This window comes from Artemia franciscana, chromosome 12, assembly GCF_032884065.1.
Source record: "Artemia franciscana chromosome 12, ASM3288406v1, whole genome shotgun sequence".
NCBI classification, from domain to species: Eukaryota; Metazoa; Arthropoda; class Branchiopoda; order Anostraca; family Artemiidae; genus Artemia; species Artemia franciscana.
Window position 1 is genome coordinate 35,842,890 of NC_088874.1, and position 16,389 is coordinate 35,859,278.

A 16,389-nucleotide genomic window follows, 5' to 3' on the forward strand; every position below is an offset into this window, starting at 1 on the left:
TTTCTACAATAATTTACTTAAATAATAAGCTAGATTAAAAGAAATCTAAAGCTGAAGAATCTGTTTTTTTATTTGAGCGGGTAACAAGCCCTCATACATTTCTCACTTTTTTAAAAGCTAGCATTTATTTAAAATACAGGCTTCAGTAGGCTATTGAAGTGTTTCAAGCAAAACAAAGTCCCAAGTCTCAATCAATTTCTGATACTCTGTTACTTTAATACCAGTTACCTTAAGAACGGCTGCTCAAATACACCAGCATTCTACTATGGAACTCCATCCCTCCTGATGTCTCTTTATCTCTCTCTGCAAAGGCAGTTTCTCGGCGGGTCTTTCAAGTCCAGTAATTTTTCTTTTCTTTTATTATTCTATTCCGATTTATGTATTTTTATTCTCTTTTTTTCAGACCATTTCCAAAAATCTTTCTATCTGTTATAGGTCCTTGTCTCACTCCAGCTATTTATTTATTTGTTAGTCAGAAAATCTTCTAAAATGGTGCTGTGTATACAAATATATGAATTAGCCTTTGGCTTCTGGAGTCAAATTTTAAGAAACAAGAATGATTCCTTAACCCCAAATGATAACTAAATCAGATTAATTATTCGTCGAACACATACACAGTGAGAGTTCCTCGTCAAAAGAAGGGAGGGTATACATGTTTATCTTTAGTAATTTATCGAACTGAAGCTCCAAATAAAGCAAGGCTGCTTCCCCGTTGTTAGATCCCAAATAACAAAAGGGTACCGAAGAACCTAGTTCAATGAGAACTAGAGCATAAAAGAAGAGTATTAGACGGTATGTTTGTCCCCTTTGTAAAGATGATGATGAAGACTTGGATCATTTTCTCCAGAAATGCCCGGTGCTCTTGGATTTACGGGAAATTTATTTGCATGGGATTAATTTAATGCTTCCAGGCATTCTGCAAAATAGTAACCCAACCACGATATTTCGAGCGGGAGTGTATATAGATAAATCTTTAGTAAGAATAAAAAGTTTTATATGATTAATTTCTTTTGTTGTTAGATTAGGCATTTAGGCGTTGTATTCTGTTCTTATGCGTGTTTGTAATTTGTACTGTTGTTTAATTTCCTTGCTTGTTTGATATTTATTTATATTTTTGTGTGTATATGGCCCATGTGCTTTTGAAATACACATATCTATCTATCTATCTATTTCAAACTCAATAAGCACAGGAAGTAATTTTGTGAAATATATATACATTCGGGAATATCGAACAATGAGTGTCTCGTGTTGTGAAAGAAAATTTAAAAACAAGAATTAATGATAATGGAAAAATTATCAAGTCTCCAACTAAATAAATTCCCCCTCACTAAAAAAGACAAGCTATATAAATTGTATGTATTTCGACTCTAATATTATAAAATTGATAAAAACACTAATAGTACTGATAACAGTTTCTAGCTTTTAAAAAACAAATAAAATACCCAGCTACGCATTTTTAAAGACTTTTAAGAATTAATTACCAAGAAAAACTTACTAAATCAAATTTAAGAACAAAATCATGTTAACTCAGGACTAGAAATATTTTTTGAAGCACAAGAAACGTGTTTGAAAATAATTGCTAATATTTACGTCGCATTCAAACGAAAAATTATACTAGATTTATGATTTCATAGTAAATAATTTCTGAGACCACACTAACCAAACATGTTACTAGATTTGCTGATTTCAGAGTGATCAGTAAATCTAGTAATCGCGGAAAATTTAAGAAGGAGCAGCTTTGACTTAACAGACACATGCATACAGGAAGAGAGAGAGATTTGCGCCCAAGCACCAAATATCTTTTTGAAGCATAAGAAACGTGTTTGAAAATAATGGCTAATATTTACGTCGCATTCAAAAGAAAAATTACACTAGATTTATGATTTCATAGTAAATAATTTCTGAGAGCATACTAACCAAGCATGTTACTAGATTTGCTGATTTCAGAGTGATCAGTAAAGCTAGTAATCGAGGAAAATTTAAGAAGGAGCAACTTTGACTAGACAGACACATGCATACAGGAAGGGAGAGGGATTTGCGCCCAAGCACCCTATCCAAAATTTGGTTTCTTCTCTAGCTTCTGTAACGTCAAAGTAGCTCGTGGGTGAGAGTTCTGCAGCCTTATGAGTTTGACATTTCGACATAAACCATTTTTACAGGTCACATCTATAGATTACAAATTTTTACGAGAGAAATGAAACTACAAAAAGTTCCGTTAATCTTAGAAAGTCACATCACGAATTTTACAGCCAGGTTACACAAAAAGTAGCCTAATGGTTTTTGGTTTAATTGGAATGCCTTTGAGAAATTCTTGGCGATTCAACCTATTTTCCTACACGCATAATAAATTTGTTAAGCAAAAGCGTATCCACCGGTCAAACTGAAAGCAGGAGGGCGGCTCTCTTAGTTGCCACTTGAGGGAGAAGACCAAATGATGTTTTAATTTTCTTTTTTGTAGTTGGTAGGATAATTTGTGGCGGAGTAAGAGCGTGAAACTACTACTACTACTAACAACTAACCACAGAGCCAAGCCACCCGACGCAAACACAGCTGTGCACACTCCTCCTCCATCCCAATCTCATAAAAGGCTCCCTCTTTACAGCCTCCCAGAAAGTCCCCATTTCCCTTAAATCTTTCATTATCACATCCTCCCAGCACGACCGCGGAAGACCTACTTCCCATTTAGCTCTAAACGGTTGGCCAAAAGGGAAAATATTTGGTCATCTGCCATTCTTAATCCTCAGAACATACCGTAGCAATCCCAACCTTTCTCTCATAAATAAATAAATAATTTTATTCCTCACGTCTCTCAATACAAAATTTCCACATAACTGACACCTTTTAAAAGAAAAATGTTATGGCAGGGCGAAGAGTGGATCGACTGCGGCACCATTGCCATTTAAAGTCGCCCTACGTTGAAAGTCTCGATTTATGGTATGTTTATGTTTAGGCTATTGGAGAAGGCTTCCAGTGATTTCATCTTTTCGACTGGGAATGGGAGTTTGTACCAGATCCTGATGACCTGGGGTATGAACCACACTTTTCTTACAACCAACTGTGTTATTTAATTACGAATTTTTTTGAAACTTGGAAGAACTGAAATATACTTACGTTTGTGAGGTTTTCTAAAGAGGCAAGATCATCAACGTACATGGGTTGTAGCTTAGCCTTTCTATCTTGCTTCAAGTTCCCCTGCCTTATCGTAGGCTCAGGTTCTCTTCGTGAAGCCCCTCCAGACCTCATAGCTTCAACGAGTTGCTTAAGGGGACCACGGATCTTGAAAAAAACAATAAGAAGGGATATTAAAAGCAATTCTCTGGGACATAAGCAGGGGCGTAATTTCGTCAAAACCTTAGGGGTAGGAGGGAGGGGGGGGGGGGGTAATATTGCTATTTTTTCCAAGTCAAGTGAAAAAGACCAAGTGAATAATGAAAAATGAACCATATAGCACAATAAAGCCAAAGGTATACTAAAGAAAACTGATCTGTTTCTTTGGATGCTTGTAAAATGTAGGCCTAAATCCCTTTTGAAAAAGAGTTTTGAGGACCTGAAATTTCAGCAGAGGGGGAAGGAGGACTTGTGTCTGAGTATGGGGCAGTTACCCCCACAGCAGATTCCGCCCTCGAAAATATGATAGTTTTAATTTCGGATCATAATAGCAACTAGTAATTTTATTTCGGAGAAGACACATCTTAGCCTGAAAATCCCTTTTGAGAATGAGTACATGCAATCTAAGAATATGTTTTTCGACGTTACTAAGAATAAGTATTTAGAAAATTGGTTTTAATTCCATGGGATTTACCCCTCCCTTGGATTGTTTACACTTTCGGTGCAATACACCAATCTGTAGAAATAAGAACTAATACTAGCCTATGTACTACATCAGATGTAAAGTATGTACTTCTACTATATCAAGATACATGCCTATGAAACAATTCTTCAAAAATTAATCTTCAAAAAAGTGAAGTTTATTTGTTTATTTAGTCTGTAAGCCAAAAAGACTAAACCTTTCGCCATTTTTTTAAACCATTTTTACCTGTTGTCTTCATGTAGTTAATGCGTTATATTTAATTTTCCCCCTTTAAATGGCTAAATTAGACAGATTGCTTTGGGAGTTCCAGCTCTTCCTTGTAGACTTCATTTCTTCTACTTAATTCCTTCTTCCCAGAACAGGAGACACTATAAAGAAAACATAAAATCTACGGAAATGAACAGAAAAATAAAAGTTTTTTGTTTTATTTTGGGGCCATTTCCTCAAAGTGGTATTCTTACTATGTCCCTATCTCTTGGGATTTAGGTCTTAACAGATAACTACGTTGGATTATTAACAACTGCGTTAACTTTAGTTAAAAACATTACGCAGTAAATGTACCTTCCAACTCAGAGAGGTCAGTTCTAGGATATTTTGAACAATAATACCTTTTCGGATTAGACAAACTGCAAGTACATCTTTTTGCAGAAAATAGCTCGAGACTTACCAGATACCCGAAGGAGCTTTCTCCAGTCGAATTCTGGATTTTTAACAACTAAGGTTTTCATAGTTTTTCCGCATACAATAAAATTTTTTCTTTCTATGAAATCACATCTCCTTCGAGTTTTTACTGTAAAAAAGTGATACTGACGTACATGAGGGTGCTCTTGTCAAAGGTGCAATTGGCATCCACTGAACCGTGGTATTGTCGAACCTGAGGTCAACAGGTATACCCAATAGCTTTTCTGAAAGTGAGGTGTTGTGCTTCTAGAGGGTCTTTTTCCCTGGGTATATTTACAAAACGTTGGTAACATGAAGGTAAAAGAGACTGGGGGTGGTCTCCCCAAAAATGAAGCATGGACGGATAATAGATAAACATATCTATTAACAAATGAACTAACATCATTTTTACACAATCCTAATAAGGGATTAATGCCAGAATTGCCTCTCACTCAATTGGACTATCTGTCTTGGCATTTAGTTTGGAATTATAAATAACAATAGTAAAATAAAGATTAATAGGCAAAACAAAAAAAATAAAGAAGAGAAAAACGACGATAATAAACGAGAAGATAAATAAGTCTTCGTGCAAAAACCTATCTAAGCCCCATTCATAATGAACTTATTAATTCCGATCGTTTTTATATCCATCCAAAAAAACATATTTTGCAACCTAACAAAGTCTCTAATAATACCATATCTGGTAAGTGATTAGCTTTTGAGAATGCTTTACGCAAACTGAAGGATTGAATGCCATTCAATATTGTATTTTTCATTCAGTGAGACTTGTAAGGATGATTTTTTTGGTAGGGGCCATGGTTGTATCGAGAAGGGGAGGGAGAGCTATAGTGCGTAATTAGTTTTGGGGCGGTAAGGGACTCAGCATGCATTTTTGCATAGAGACGAGAGATTATGTATGCTATGACTCTTATATTTTTTTTTTAAATAAAGACGAGTGAACTCCTATATTCTCCATTAAAGATTTTTGACAAATTTCATTCTAGACCTCTCTTCATGACTCCGCATCTTCGCGAAAATGGAATGACAAATTTTTAGCACATTAGGACGCGCTTATGCTGTGATCTGGCTGAATGCCAAGAAGCAAGTCAAGCAACCGAAACTATTGCTGTGACGCGCAGAGAGAAATCCTTTTTCGAGCGCTGTGTCATTTTATTAGGGATCTTTTCACTACTGTTCCTACATATAGTTATATTGTGGTAAGAATGCTCATTACTGTATAGACAAATTCTGTGATGTTTAGCAACAGAAAGCATTGGTATTACAAGATGACAAGACATGGGTAAACTACTGAGAACTCACTAAGTGGCTTATTAGAGCTACTTACCATATCAGGGTTGGGAGGCACTTGTCGAGTAAAAGGATGTTCCATCAGGGCCCTTGCAAAAGGACGCTTCTCAAAATCTTTCTTTAAGCAAACTTCAATGAAATCGTTAAACTCTTCACTCCACTCCATGGGTCTCTTTAATTGAGGTGGAGGATTCCTGGGTATCTAAAACCATAAATTTATTAAAAGAATGTATAACAAATAATCTAACAGTTCGTGAACAAACAAAACGTGAAACAAAACCTTAGCTCGAAGAAAATGGCATTGAGGAGGGGGCAGCCCCCCTCATGTACGAAACAATTTCTTTTCGTTTTAAGTTTTAATGTTGCTCCAGACTTTCAGGAGAATATTTAGCGCCACAAGACAATTAACAACAAAATTAGGTTCTAAAGACGACAGTGGCGGATTCAAGGAACGGGGGGAACCTTGCTCCACCCAGTTGTTTCTGACACCCTTATTCTTTGTTTTTTTTTCTGTTTTTCACACTTTTTTAAATAAATTTAGTCAATTATTGGTACCCTTATCACATTGAGATAAGGTACCATTGACTGAAATAAGGAAAAAGGAAGACTAAAAAAGACGAAAGGAGCTTGACCTAAAAAACAAAAAAAAACAAGAAAAAAACTAGTAAAAAGAAACAACAAAAACTAACGGCTTAGAGGAGAGGAAACAATGCAACCAATTAATAAACTTAGTCAAGAAAAGAATAAACTCAAAGGCGGTTTTAGGGGAGGGACAGAGGGGGCACTTTCTCCAGGCGCAGAAAGTTTTGGGGCGTAAAATTTCAAATAAGTAGGTTGATGGTTGTAATAATTGTGTATTTTAAAAAGTTTTATTTCTATTAAAATAAAGCAAAGGCTAGGCCTATAATTAGGAAATCAAAATGATCAATAGACCATTAATTAATTGATAAAATTAAAAGAAAATAAATCGAAATAATTAGAATAATGAAATTCATATGATTAATAATAATCAAATGATTTAAATAATAATTTTGTAAATAATTAAAAAATAAAATATCAATTTATTAATTAAAAATATTTTTTTCTCTTTTTCACTCTTTTTTAAATAAATTTGGTAAATTATTGGCACCCTTATCACACTGAGACCCCCCCCCCCAAGATTTTGCTCTTGATCCGCCCCTGAGAGAATACGGTCTGATTAGTAAGTTTTGCATACATTAAACGCTTCAGATAGTCTTTGTCAGATTCAAGTAATAAAAAGTGCTAAGAACTCAGCAAAACTTATACAAGCTGTAGTCTATAATAAATTATTACGTCAAAAGCCCACAAGAAATAACAAATAGTACATCAAGAGTTGAACATTAGCGTCTGATACAATAGCATAAAAAGATTTTATTCTCAACAGAAATTAAACAGCCGCCTCATATACGGGATAATTTCTGTTCTTTTTAATTTTTAATGTAGCTCCTTACTTTCAGTTGAAAAAACTTATTTTTCTTAATTAATTTCATATCGTTTTTCAAATAATGCCTAGAAATCCATGCTACACAAAATGGTGCACAGGACTTTTGAAGGTAGGACAGTTAGCCATGACTTGATGCCCACAACTATTTCATTTTAATTCAAAAATCAGAAAAGAAGCAAGGTATTGTGCTTCTAGAGGGTATTTTCCCTCTAGTAGATCTCGACAGTTAGGAAAGAGTAACGTTACTATATCCTCTAGGGTGATTTCACATTACAAGAATGGTTCAAAATTATAGCTGTGGCCATAAGAAGCTTTGAAAAGGCGTTGAAAAGCAGCAACAAAAACAAATTTTCTTATTTCTATAGACTATTAAATAAAAAAAAAACAAGTTTTTTTTAACTGCAAGTAAGGAGCGACATTAAAACTTAAAAAGAACAGAAATTATTCCGTATATGAAAGGGGTTGTCCCCTCCTCAACACCCCGCTCTTTACGCTAAAGTTTGACTCTTTGTCACAACTCTACTTTTTAAAACAATAAAGAACTTTAGCGTAAAGAGCGAGGCGTTGAGGAGGGGACAACCCCTTTCATATACGGAATAATTTCTGTTCGTTTTAAGTTTTAATGTCGCTCCTTACTTGCAGTTAAAAAAAACTTCTTTTATTTATTTTCTGAACGTTTTTAAATTAACGCATGTTTTGATTTTGGCTCACCGCACATGAATAATTAAAACGAAATTTGCATATTAATTATTTTGTCTAACTGGCTTTCTCATTTTTTTTTCGGACAATTTTGATGAAAAAAGGGGTGGGGGAGAAAGCCTAGTTGCCCTCCAATTTTTGGTAACTTATAGAACTTTTTAGTTTTTTTTAAGAACGTTTTTGTTAGCAATAAATATACGTAAATTACAAATTAACTTACGTAACGAACTTTTATATTTGTATATTTTTATTACATATATGAGGGGGTTTGCCCCCTTGTCAATACCTCACTCTTTGCACTAAGCTTAAATTGTGTCCCAATTCTTTAAGAATGACCCAAGAATCACAAAGGCCGTAGAATAAATAGCTGAAATTACTTAAAGCACTTTAGCGGAAAGAGCGAGGTATTTAGGAGATGAACCCGTCATATGCGTAATAATTTCTGTTCGTTTTAAGTTTTAATGCTTTAATTTATATTTTCATTGTTTTTTTTTTAAATAATGCTAGAAAATCTCCTTCACGGAATTTCTCTTCCCCCATGACAAATTCCTCCAAGTAAAGACCCTTCAACATAGCTCCCTCCCCTCAACCCCCCCCCCTCTCAACCACAGAATCCCTCTGAAAACGTCTGTACATTTCTCAATAACCGTTACTTTATGTAATTACTCTTTCTTACAACTCTACTTTTTAAAACAGAAAAAAACTTTAGCGTAAAGAGCGGGGCGTTTAGGAGGGAGCAGCCCCTTTCATACACGAAGTAATTTCTGTTCGTTTTACGTTTTAATGTCGCTCCTTACTAACAGTTACAAAGACTTGTTTTTTTATTTAATTTCTGAACGTTTTTGAATTAATGCAAGTTTTGGTTTTGGCTCTCCGCAGATGAATAATTAAAACGAAATTTGCATTCTTTTTTTTTTTGCTAAATGGCTTTCTCGTAGTTTTGATTGAATGATTTTGAGAAAAAAGGAGCGGGGAGGAGGCCTAGTCGCCCTCCGATTTTTTGGTTACTTAAAAGGCAACTAGAACTTTTAATTTTTTACGACATTTTTATTAGTAAAAGATATACGTAACTTACGAGTTAGCTTACGTAACGAACTTCTGTTTTCAATTTTTTTTTATTACGTATATGAGGGGGTCCATCCCCTCGTTAGTACCTCGCTCTTTACACTAAAGCTAAAATGTTGTCCCAATTCCTTAAGAATGACCCCTGAATCAAAAAGGCCCATGAATAAATAGTTGAAATTACTAAAAATACTTTGGCGTAAGGAGCAAGGTATTAGGAGGAGGTGAACCCCTCATATATGTAATAATTTCTGTTCGTTTTAAGCTTTAACGCTGCTCCTTACTTTCAGTTGAAAAAACTTTTTCATATTTATTTTTCATTGTTTTTCTTTAAGCAATGCTAGAAAATCCTGCGCTCCCTTCATGGAAATTTTCTTCCCCCATGACAAATTCCTCCATGGAAAGTTCCCCCAACACATCCCCCTCTTCTCAACCCCTCCCCCAACCAAAAAATCCCCCTGAAAACGTCTGCACACTTCCCAATAACCATTACTATATGTAAGCACTGGTCAAAGTTTGTAACTTGTAGCCCCTCCCACGGGGACTGTGGGGGAGTAAGTCGTCCCCAAAGACAAATTTTATAAGGTTTTTCGAATATGCTGAATAAAATGGCTATCTCAGAATGTTGATCCGGTGACTTTGGGAAAATAATTAGCGTGGAAGGGGGCCTAGGTGCCCTCCAATTTTTTGATCACCTAAAAAGGGCACTAGAAATTTTCAGTTCCATTAGAATGAGCCCTCTCGCAACATTCTAGGACCACTGGGTCGATACAATCAACCCTGGGGAAAAAACAACAAAAAAAAAACAAACAAACAAACAAACAAATAAACACGCATCCGTGATCTGCATTCTGGCAAAAAATTAAAAATTCCGCATTTTTGTAGATAGGAGCTTAAAACTTTTAAAGTAGAGTTCTCTGATACGCTGAATACGATGATGTGATTTTCGTTAACATTCTATGACTTTTAGGAGGTGTTTCTCCCTATTTTTTAAAATAAGGCAAATTTTCTCAGGCTCGTAACAATTGATCGGTAAGACTAAACTTGATGAAACTTTTATATTTAAAATCAGCATTAAACTTCGATTCTTTTGAAGTAGCTATTTGTATCAAATTTCCGTTTTTTAGAGTTTTGGTTACTATTGAGCCGGGTCGCTCCTTACTGCAGTTCGTTACCACGAACTGTTTGATTTACAATTTTATAGTATAATTTTTATTAAATTTATGATTCTTAGATTTTAATTATAAAAATATAAATTATTTTGTGGTGTAAACCAAGAAAACAGCGCATAGAGGAGGAAACACGTTAAGAAAATAGTTCATGCTTTATAATATGCAGAAAAATTTTAGTTGAGAACATCTTATATGCAGCTAAGCTTTATCTTCACTTATTTCAGTGTTTTTTTCAACTTTTTTTTAACAAATTCATAAATTTTTTCAATAGCCTTTCTTCACTTTTGAAACTCGATGTGATCATCTCTGAAAAAGAGCGCTCTCTATAAAATTTGCTTAGAGAGCGCTAAATAATTACCTTTTTCGCAGTTTGACCAAAGTTTAAACCCATTCCAGGATAAATTAAAAAAAAACATTAAGGTAAAAAATACACGAACAAATTTTTATATAAATAGTTTTCTATGTTACTAGAAATCAAGTCTACTATAATTCACTTTTAGCTATTGGAAAATGATAAAATATGTGCTTAATAGGTTAAATTATTAAGAACCTGTTTTGAAGGGGGTCAGGGGGAAGACAATGTAAATTTTGAGAAGAAGTCAACCTGTTAATCAGCTCTATTATTTTCAAGGTCAGATATTCCGAACCTTTGGTATGCGCGCCCCCAGGGTATGTAGAATAATTTCAGAGGGTAAGCGATCAGAGGGTAAGCTATTTCAGAGGGTAAGCGATTAGATCCGGGCATAGTACTGTTCATTATTTGGTTGCATTGTTGGATACTATCCTTAAGCACTTAAAAAATAATGGGGCCTATGTTGATGCATTATTTGCAGACATAGTTAAGGCTTTTGATAGTCTTGATCATAATGTAGTTGTGGAAGAAGCAAAGGCTATGGGTGCCCGTCCATTTGTTGTACGAATGCTCGCTAGTTTTCTTTTTGAAAGATCTCAGTGTGTCCAACTTCCTGATCATGAGCCATCTGAATTTGTAAATATTTTTTGTGGTTCGCCACAAGGGATTAAATTAGGCCCGCTTTCTTTTCTTATTGCTTTTAGCCGTATTTTAACAACAATACGTGAGCGTTTTAAATTTGCTGATGATTTAACTGTTTTATCACTGCGACTAAGCCCTCCGACTACTGAACAGTCTGCCTTGATCAAAATCTATCATTCTCTAAAAGCTGAATTAGGAAAGGTAAAACTGATGGTCAGTGAAACTAAGAGCTCCTATATAACATTTTCCTTCCTAAAGGATAACAACCACTCTCCTCATAATTCCATTCTGCCAACAAAAACAACTGTTAAAATACTTGGGATTCTTTTAGACGATGATTTAAGATGGAATTCGCACGTTGACTATCTGACTAAAAAAGGCGCCTCGCTTTTGCATTCATTTTCCAACCTAAAAAGATTTGGTACACCAACTGAGGTTTTAAAGTCTGTATACTGCAGTTATGTTAGACCTTCTCTTGAGTATGCATGTCCTGCTTGGCATCCGGGAATGACAAAAGATCAAACAGATAGACTTGAGACGATACAAAAAAGAGCTGTAAAAATTATACTTGGACAAAACTACTCAACTTACGAAGATGCACTGAAACAACTCAATTTGGACTCACTTGATAGTCGTAGACATGGCTTAACATATAGATTTGGACAAAATTGTTTTAATTCCCCAACTCATTGTCGTCTACTACCCAACTTTGTGAGCCCCCAACTGAAGGACCAGTTACTAGACTCCGACAAATAAAAAAGAATTGTCCACAGTTACTGACTCACTCAGTCTATAGTACTGAGAGGTATCGCAAATCATTTGTTCCATATTTTACCCGTCATTTTAATAATATTGACGGGACCAATATTTAATGTTTGATTAATATGTGTTTGATTAATATAATGTTTGTTTAAATTTTCCTGTGACTGTTTTTGAAGGTATAAATTATTTTTGTCATGACATGCTAATGCTAGCTCCGGCTATTGTAGTGAATAAACATATTCTATTCTATTCTAAATATCAGTAATGGAGTATTGGTCTAATTTTTTTTTTTTATTACTGGGAAGGGAATAAGTTCATATAAACACATAACATCGTAAATATATGGAAAAACTACAGAATTGTAATCGCTTCGAGATTTTTTGCATCCTGATTACAAAGGTTCCCCAGAATACGTCTGGTGGTAATTGAATAATAATAAAACAAGATTATCAAGAATTTGAAGGTGGATGGAATAATTTCATTTATTAAACTTTTACATCACGTGGTTTCAAAAAAGACAAGATAAAACCAGACCCAAAGTAAAAACTGCCGATAGAGTTTTCAAATTTCTAATGCAGGCACCCTTCGAAATGCTGAAATTTCTGCAACTGTTCCTGTAATATCATATATTTACATATAATTTATCTGTTTTTCAAATTCAAAATTCCTGTTTCCAAAAAATTAAATAGCACGTCCCCACCTCCAAAATGCAATCTAGGGGTTTCTTACGACAAAGCAGACTTAAGATCCATCTATAAATTCATTGACAGATTGCTGACACGGAGTTTTTTTTTTTTTTCTTTTAACTAAACAAAGGATAAATGAGCTATCTTACTAAAATGCAGTCTAATTTACCAGCATGCCCAACATTAAATCAAAGAAAAGACTTGTAGAGATATAAGAGAGATAGAAGTGTCGAGATAGAAGAGAGAGAGATTGTAGGATAGAAGAGAGAGGGACTCTTAGAAAGATAGGAACAGCAGAACAAAGATAGGAACCAAACAACAGAAAACTTAAAAGTTGGATCTTTGCAATTTATCATCTGATTATCACTATTACTACCAACTCATCGCAGCATTCAGCCACCTGAGGCCAACAAAGCTAAGCAGATCCTCCTCCATCCCAATATATTCAAAGCCTCCCTCTTTACACCCTCCCAGAAAGTTCCCATTTCACTTTTATCCCCCCCTGTTTCCCTAGCCATGGAGCCTTTCGAGGGGGAATAAGTGTATTGTAATTCCATTTTGAATTGTATTTTGTATTGCATTGAATAACAATAAACTTCTTCTTCTATCAAACTTCTTCTTCGCTCTCAAACTAAAATCACTCCTTACAACATCCCCCCACCTCACCTGGGACGACCTGCTTCTCATTTAGCCCTAGACGGTACGCAGACAAGGACAATCTTAGGCAATCTGTCATACTCATCAGCAGAACGTGCTCTAGCCATCTCAATCTTTCTCTCATTGCCCTATAAAGCGGGATTTAAACACACTTTTAGCAAAGCCTCCTGTTGGGATTAAAAGCTACTAATGTCACTTACAATATAGTGTTAGGCGGATTTAAAAAGAAAATTAAAAACACAATTTATTATTTGGTATGATCAATCTGCAATGAAGGGGAACAAAAGTTGAAATTCTTAACAGATTAATAATTAGTTTTTTTATAACGCTAATAAATATTGAATTAATATTATTTAATTGATATAACAATATTCCAATTAATTAAATAGTTCAATTTAATTCAATTCGAGCCGTCCTAGCCGAGTGGATTGGTGCTCTGGATTTACGATCCTTTGTCCGAGAGGGCGAGGGTTTGAATCCTAGTGTACCCAATTATTTAGTTTAGGAAGGGGGTAGTGGCGTGACTCTGTAAGCTCAGCTAGAGTCAACCCAGCTCTAAATGGGTACATGGAGAAATCTGGGGAAGGTAAACACAAAGGGTGTGCGAGAGAACAGGATGGTTGACCCCCAACCCCCGATTCCGCTTCCTGGCTGAAGGGCCAAGAAACAGAGGGCAGTACCACCGGTAGGGACTGTAAAATCCAATGCCGTATTCTTTACCTTTACCTTTTATGAATGAAAAATTATTTCATTAATATATAATAAATAATCAATATTATAACTAATATTTAACAAAATAACAATAATACTGTATATTTTTAATGTCCAGAGTTATTTAAAGTCAAAATTTAATCTACATGAAGCAGACCAAAAAGTTGCCCAAGACGTCATTATGCTATATAATATCATTTTTGCTATATAAGATCATTTATATGCTATATAAGATCATTTATCATTATGCTATATAGATCATTATTTTAAGATCATAAGATCATAATGACAAGACGTCATTATCATGCTATAAAGAGCGATTTACTACTGAACAATTCTAAAGGAATCAGTGACTTACCTGAAAAAGAGCCCTCATTGGATGTAATTCAGCCAGCGGGGGATCCCCCTCGGCCAGTTCAATGGCTGTGATTCCTAAGGACCAAATATCGCACCTAACATCATAAGCGTAGTCAAGCTGCTGCTCACATGCAATCACCTATAAAATAAATACTTGTAATAAATCCAAGAAGTGATTGTGTCAAACCAGGGATCCTAGAAGATTGGGAGAGTGTTCATTTGGTCGGAAATCAGAAGTTCTACTATCCTTTTTAAGTGATCAAAATTTTTGAAGGGCAGCTAGCCCCCTTCCACACCCCTTTTAGCCAAAAGTAAACCGATCGAAATTTTGAGATAACTGTTTTATTCAGCATAGTCGAAAGATCTAATAACTAAGCGTTCTTATCCCATATTTAAGTTTTATCAAAACGTAGAAAGAAGCGTACCACCAGTTTAGTCTTACCAATTGACTGAAACATAATTAGGCAATTATATGATTAATTAAAAATCCCGAGTTCCTCAGGAGGTCACAACTTATACAGCTTATAAAACTTATATCTACAATACTAGGTCAAATAAACCATCTCACGATATTTCCCTATACTTTTAGAATTTTCAAAAACTAGCACTTTGCGGGAAACAAAAAAAAAATTATGGTTTTGGTATAATAGCAAAACGCTTTAGGAGGTTTTTACATTGAAAAAAATTTGTTTTTTGTATTTACATGATTTGATTTCACTTGTAGATCATCATTTTATACACAGATCTTAAGTGGACGTGTCCAGATCACAGCACATTGAGCGCCTTATAATATTATTTTTGAATATTTAAATATTATATAATATTATATAATATTAATTTTTTTGATAATATTATTTTTGCGCCCCGTAAAATAGTGTTTTTGTGCACTAAGGAATTATTTATTTACATACTATAAAGCATGAATTATTTACTTAGCATGTCTACATCTCAATAGCCTCAATTCTTGGCTAATAATATTGTTCTTACTGTAATTAAATAAAAAAAACAAGTTTCTTTAACGGGAAGTAAGGAGCGACATTAAAACTTAAAACGAACAGAAATTACTCCGTATATGAAAGGGCTGCTTCCTCCGCTCTTTAAGCTAAAGTTTTACTCTTTCTCTTAATCCTACTTTTTAAAACAGTAAAAAACTTTAGCGTAAAGAGCAGAGGAAGCAGCGCTTTCATATACGAAGTAATTTCTGTTCGTTTTAAGTTTTAATGTCGCTCCTTACTTTCCGTTAAAAAAACTTGTTTTTTTTATTTAATTTCTGAACGTTTTTGAATTAATGCATGTTTTGATTTTGGCTCTCCGCAGATGAATTATTAAAACGAAATTTGCATATTTATTTTTTTTGGCTAACTGGGTTTCTCGTAATTTTGATCAAGTGATTTAAAAAAAAGGAGTGGGGGAGGAGGCCTAGCTTCCCTCTGATTTTTTGGTTACTTAAAAAGACAACTAGAACTTTTAATTTTTTACGAATATTTATTAGTAAAAGATTTCTGTAACGTAACGAACTTCTGTATTCTCATGTTTTTATTATGTATATGAAGGGATTCACCCCCTCGTCAGTACCTCGCTCTTTACACTAAAGCTTAAATCTTGTCCCAATTTCTTAAGAATGAAGCCTGAATCACAAAAGCCGTAGAATGGTTGAAATTACTAAAAATGCTTTAGCGTAAAGAGCGAGGTATTAGGAGGAGGTGAGCCGATCATATACGTAATAATTTCTGTTCGTTTTAAATTTTAATGCTTCTCCTTACTTTCAGTTGAAAAACTTTTGCATATTTATTTTTTCCTTGTTTTTTTTTAATTATGCTAGAAAATCCTGCTCTCCCTTCATGAAACTTTTCTTCCCCCATGACAAATTCCTCCAAGAAAAGTTCTCCCAACATATCCCCCTCTTCTCAACCCCCCCCCCCCAACCTAAAAATCCCCCAGAAAACGTCTGTACTCTTCCAAATAACCATTACTATATGTAAGCACTGGTCAAAGTTTGTAATTTGTGGCCCCTCCCATAGGAACTATGGGGGAGTAAGTCGTCC

At 34.7% G+C, this 16,389-nt stretch overlaps 1 protein-coding gene across 9 annotated transcripts in view; it reads right to left on the minus strand.

Moving 5' to 3' along the window:
* Positions 1-16,389, minus strand: part of LOC136034048 (myosin-IIIb-like) — a 165,464-nt gene that overhangs the window by 84,197 nt on the left and 64,878 nt on the right. For all 9 annotated transcript variants that reach the window (XM_065715140.1, XM_065715139.1, XM_065715138.1 and 6 more), the window contains 3 exons: positions 14,346-14,483; positions 5,817-5,981; positions 3,112-3,276 (listed from right to left, as the gene is read on the minus strand). In XM_065715140.1, coding sequence (XP_065571212.1) covers positions 3,112-3,276; positions 5,817-5,981; positions 14,346-14,483 — 468 coding nt within the window. The remainder of the gene's footprint in view (positions 1-3,111; positions 3,277-5,816; positions 5,982-14,345; positions 14,484-16,389) is intronic.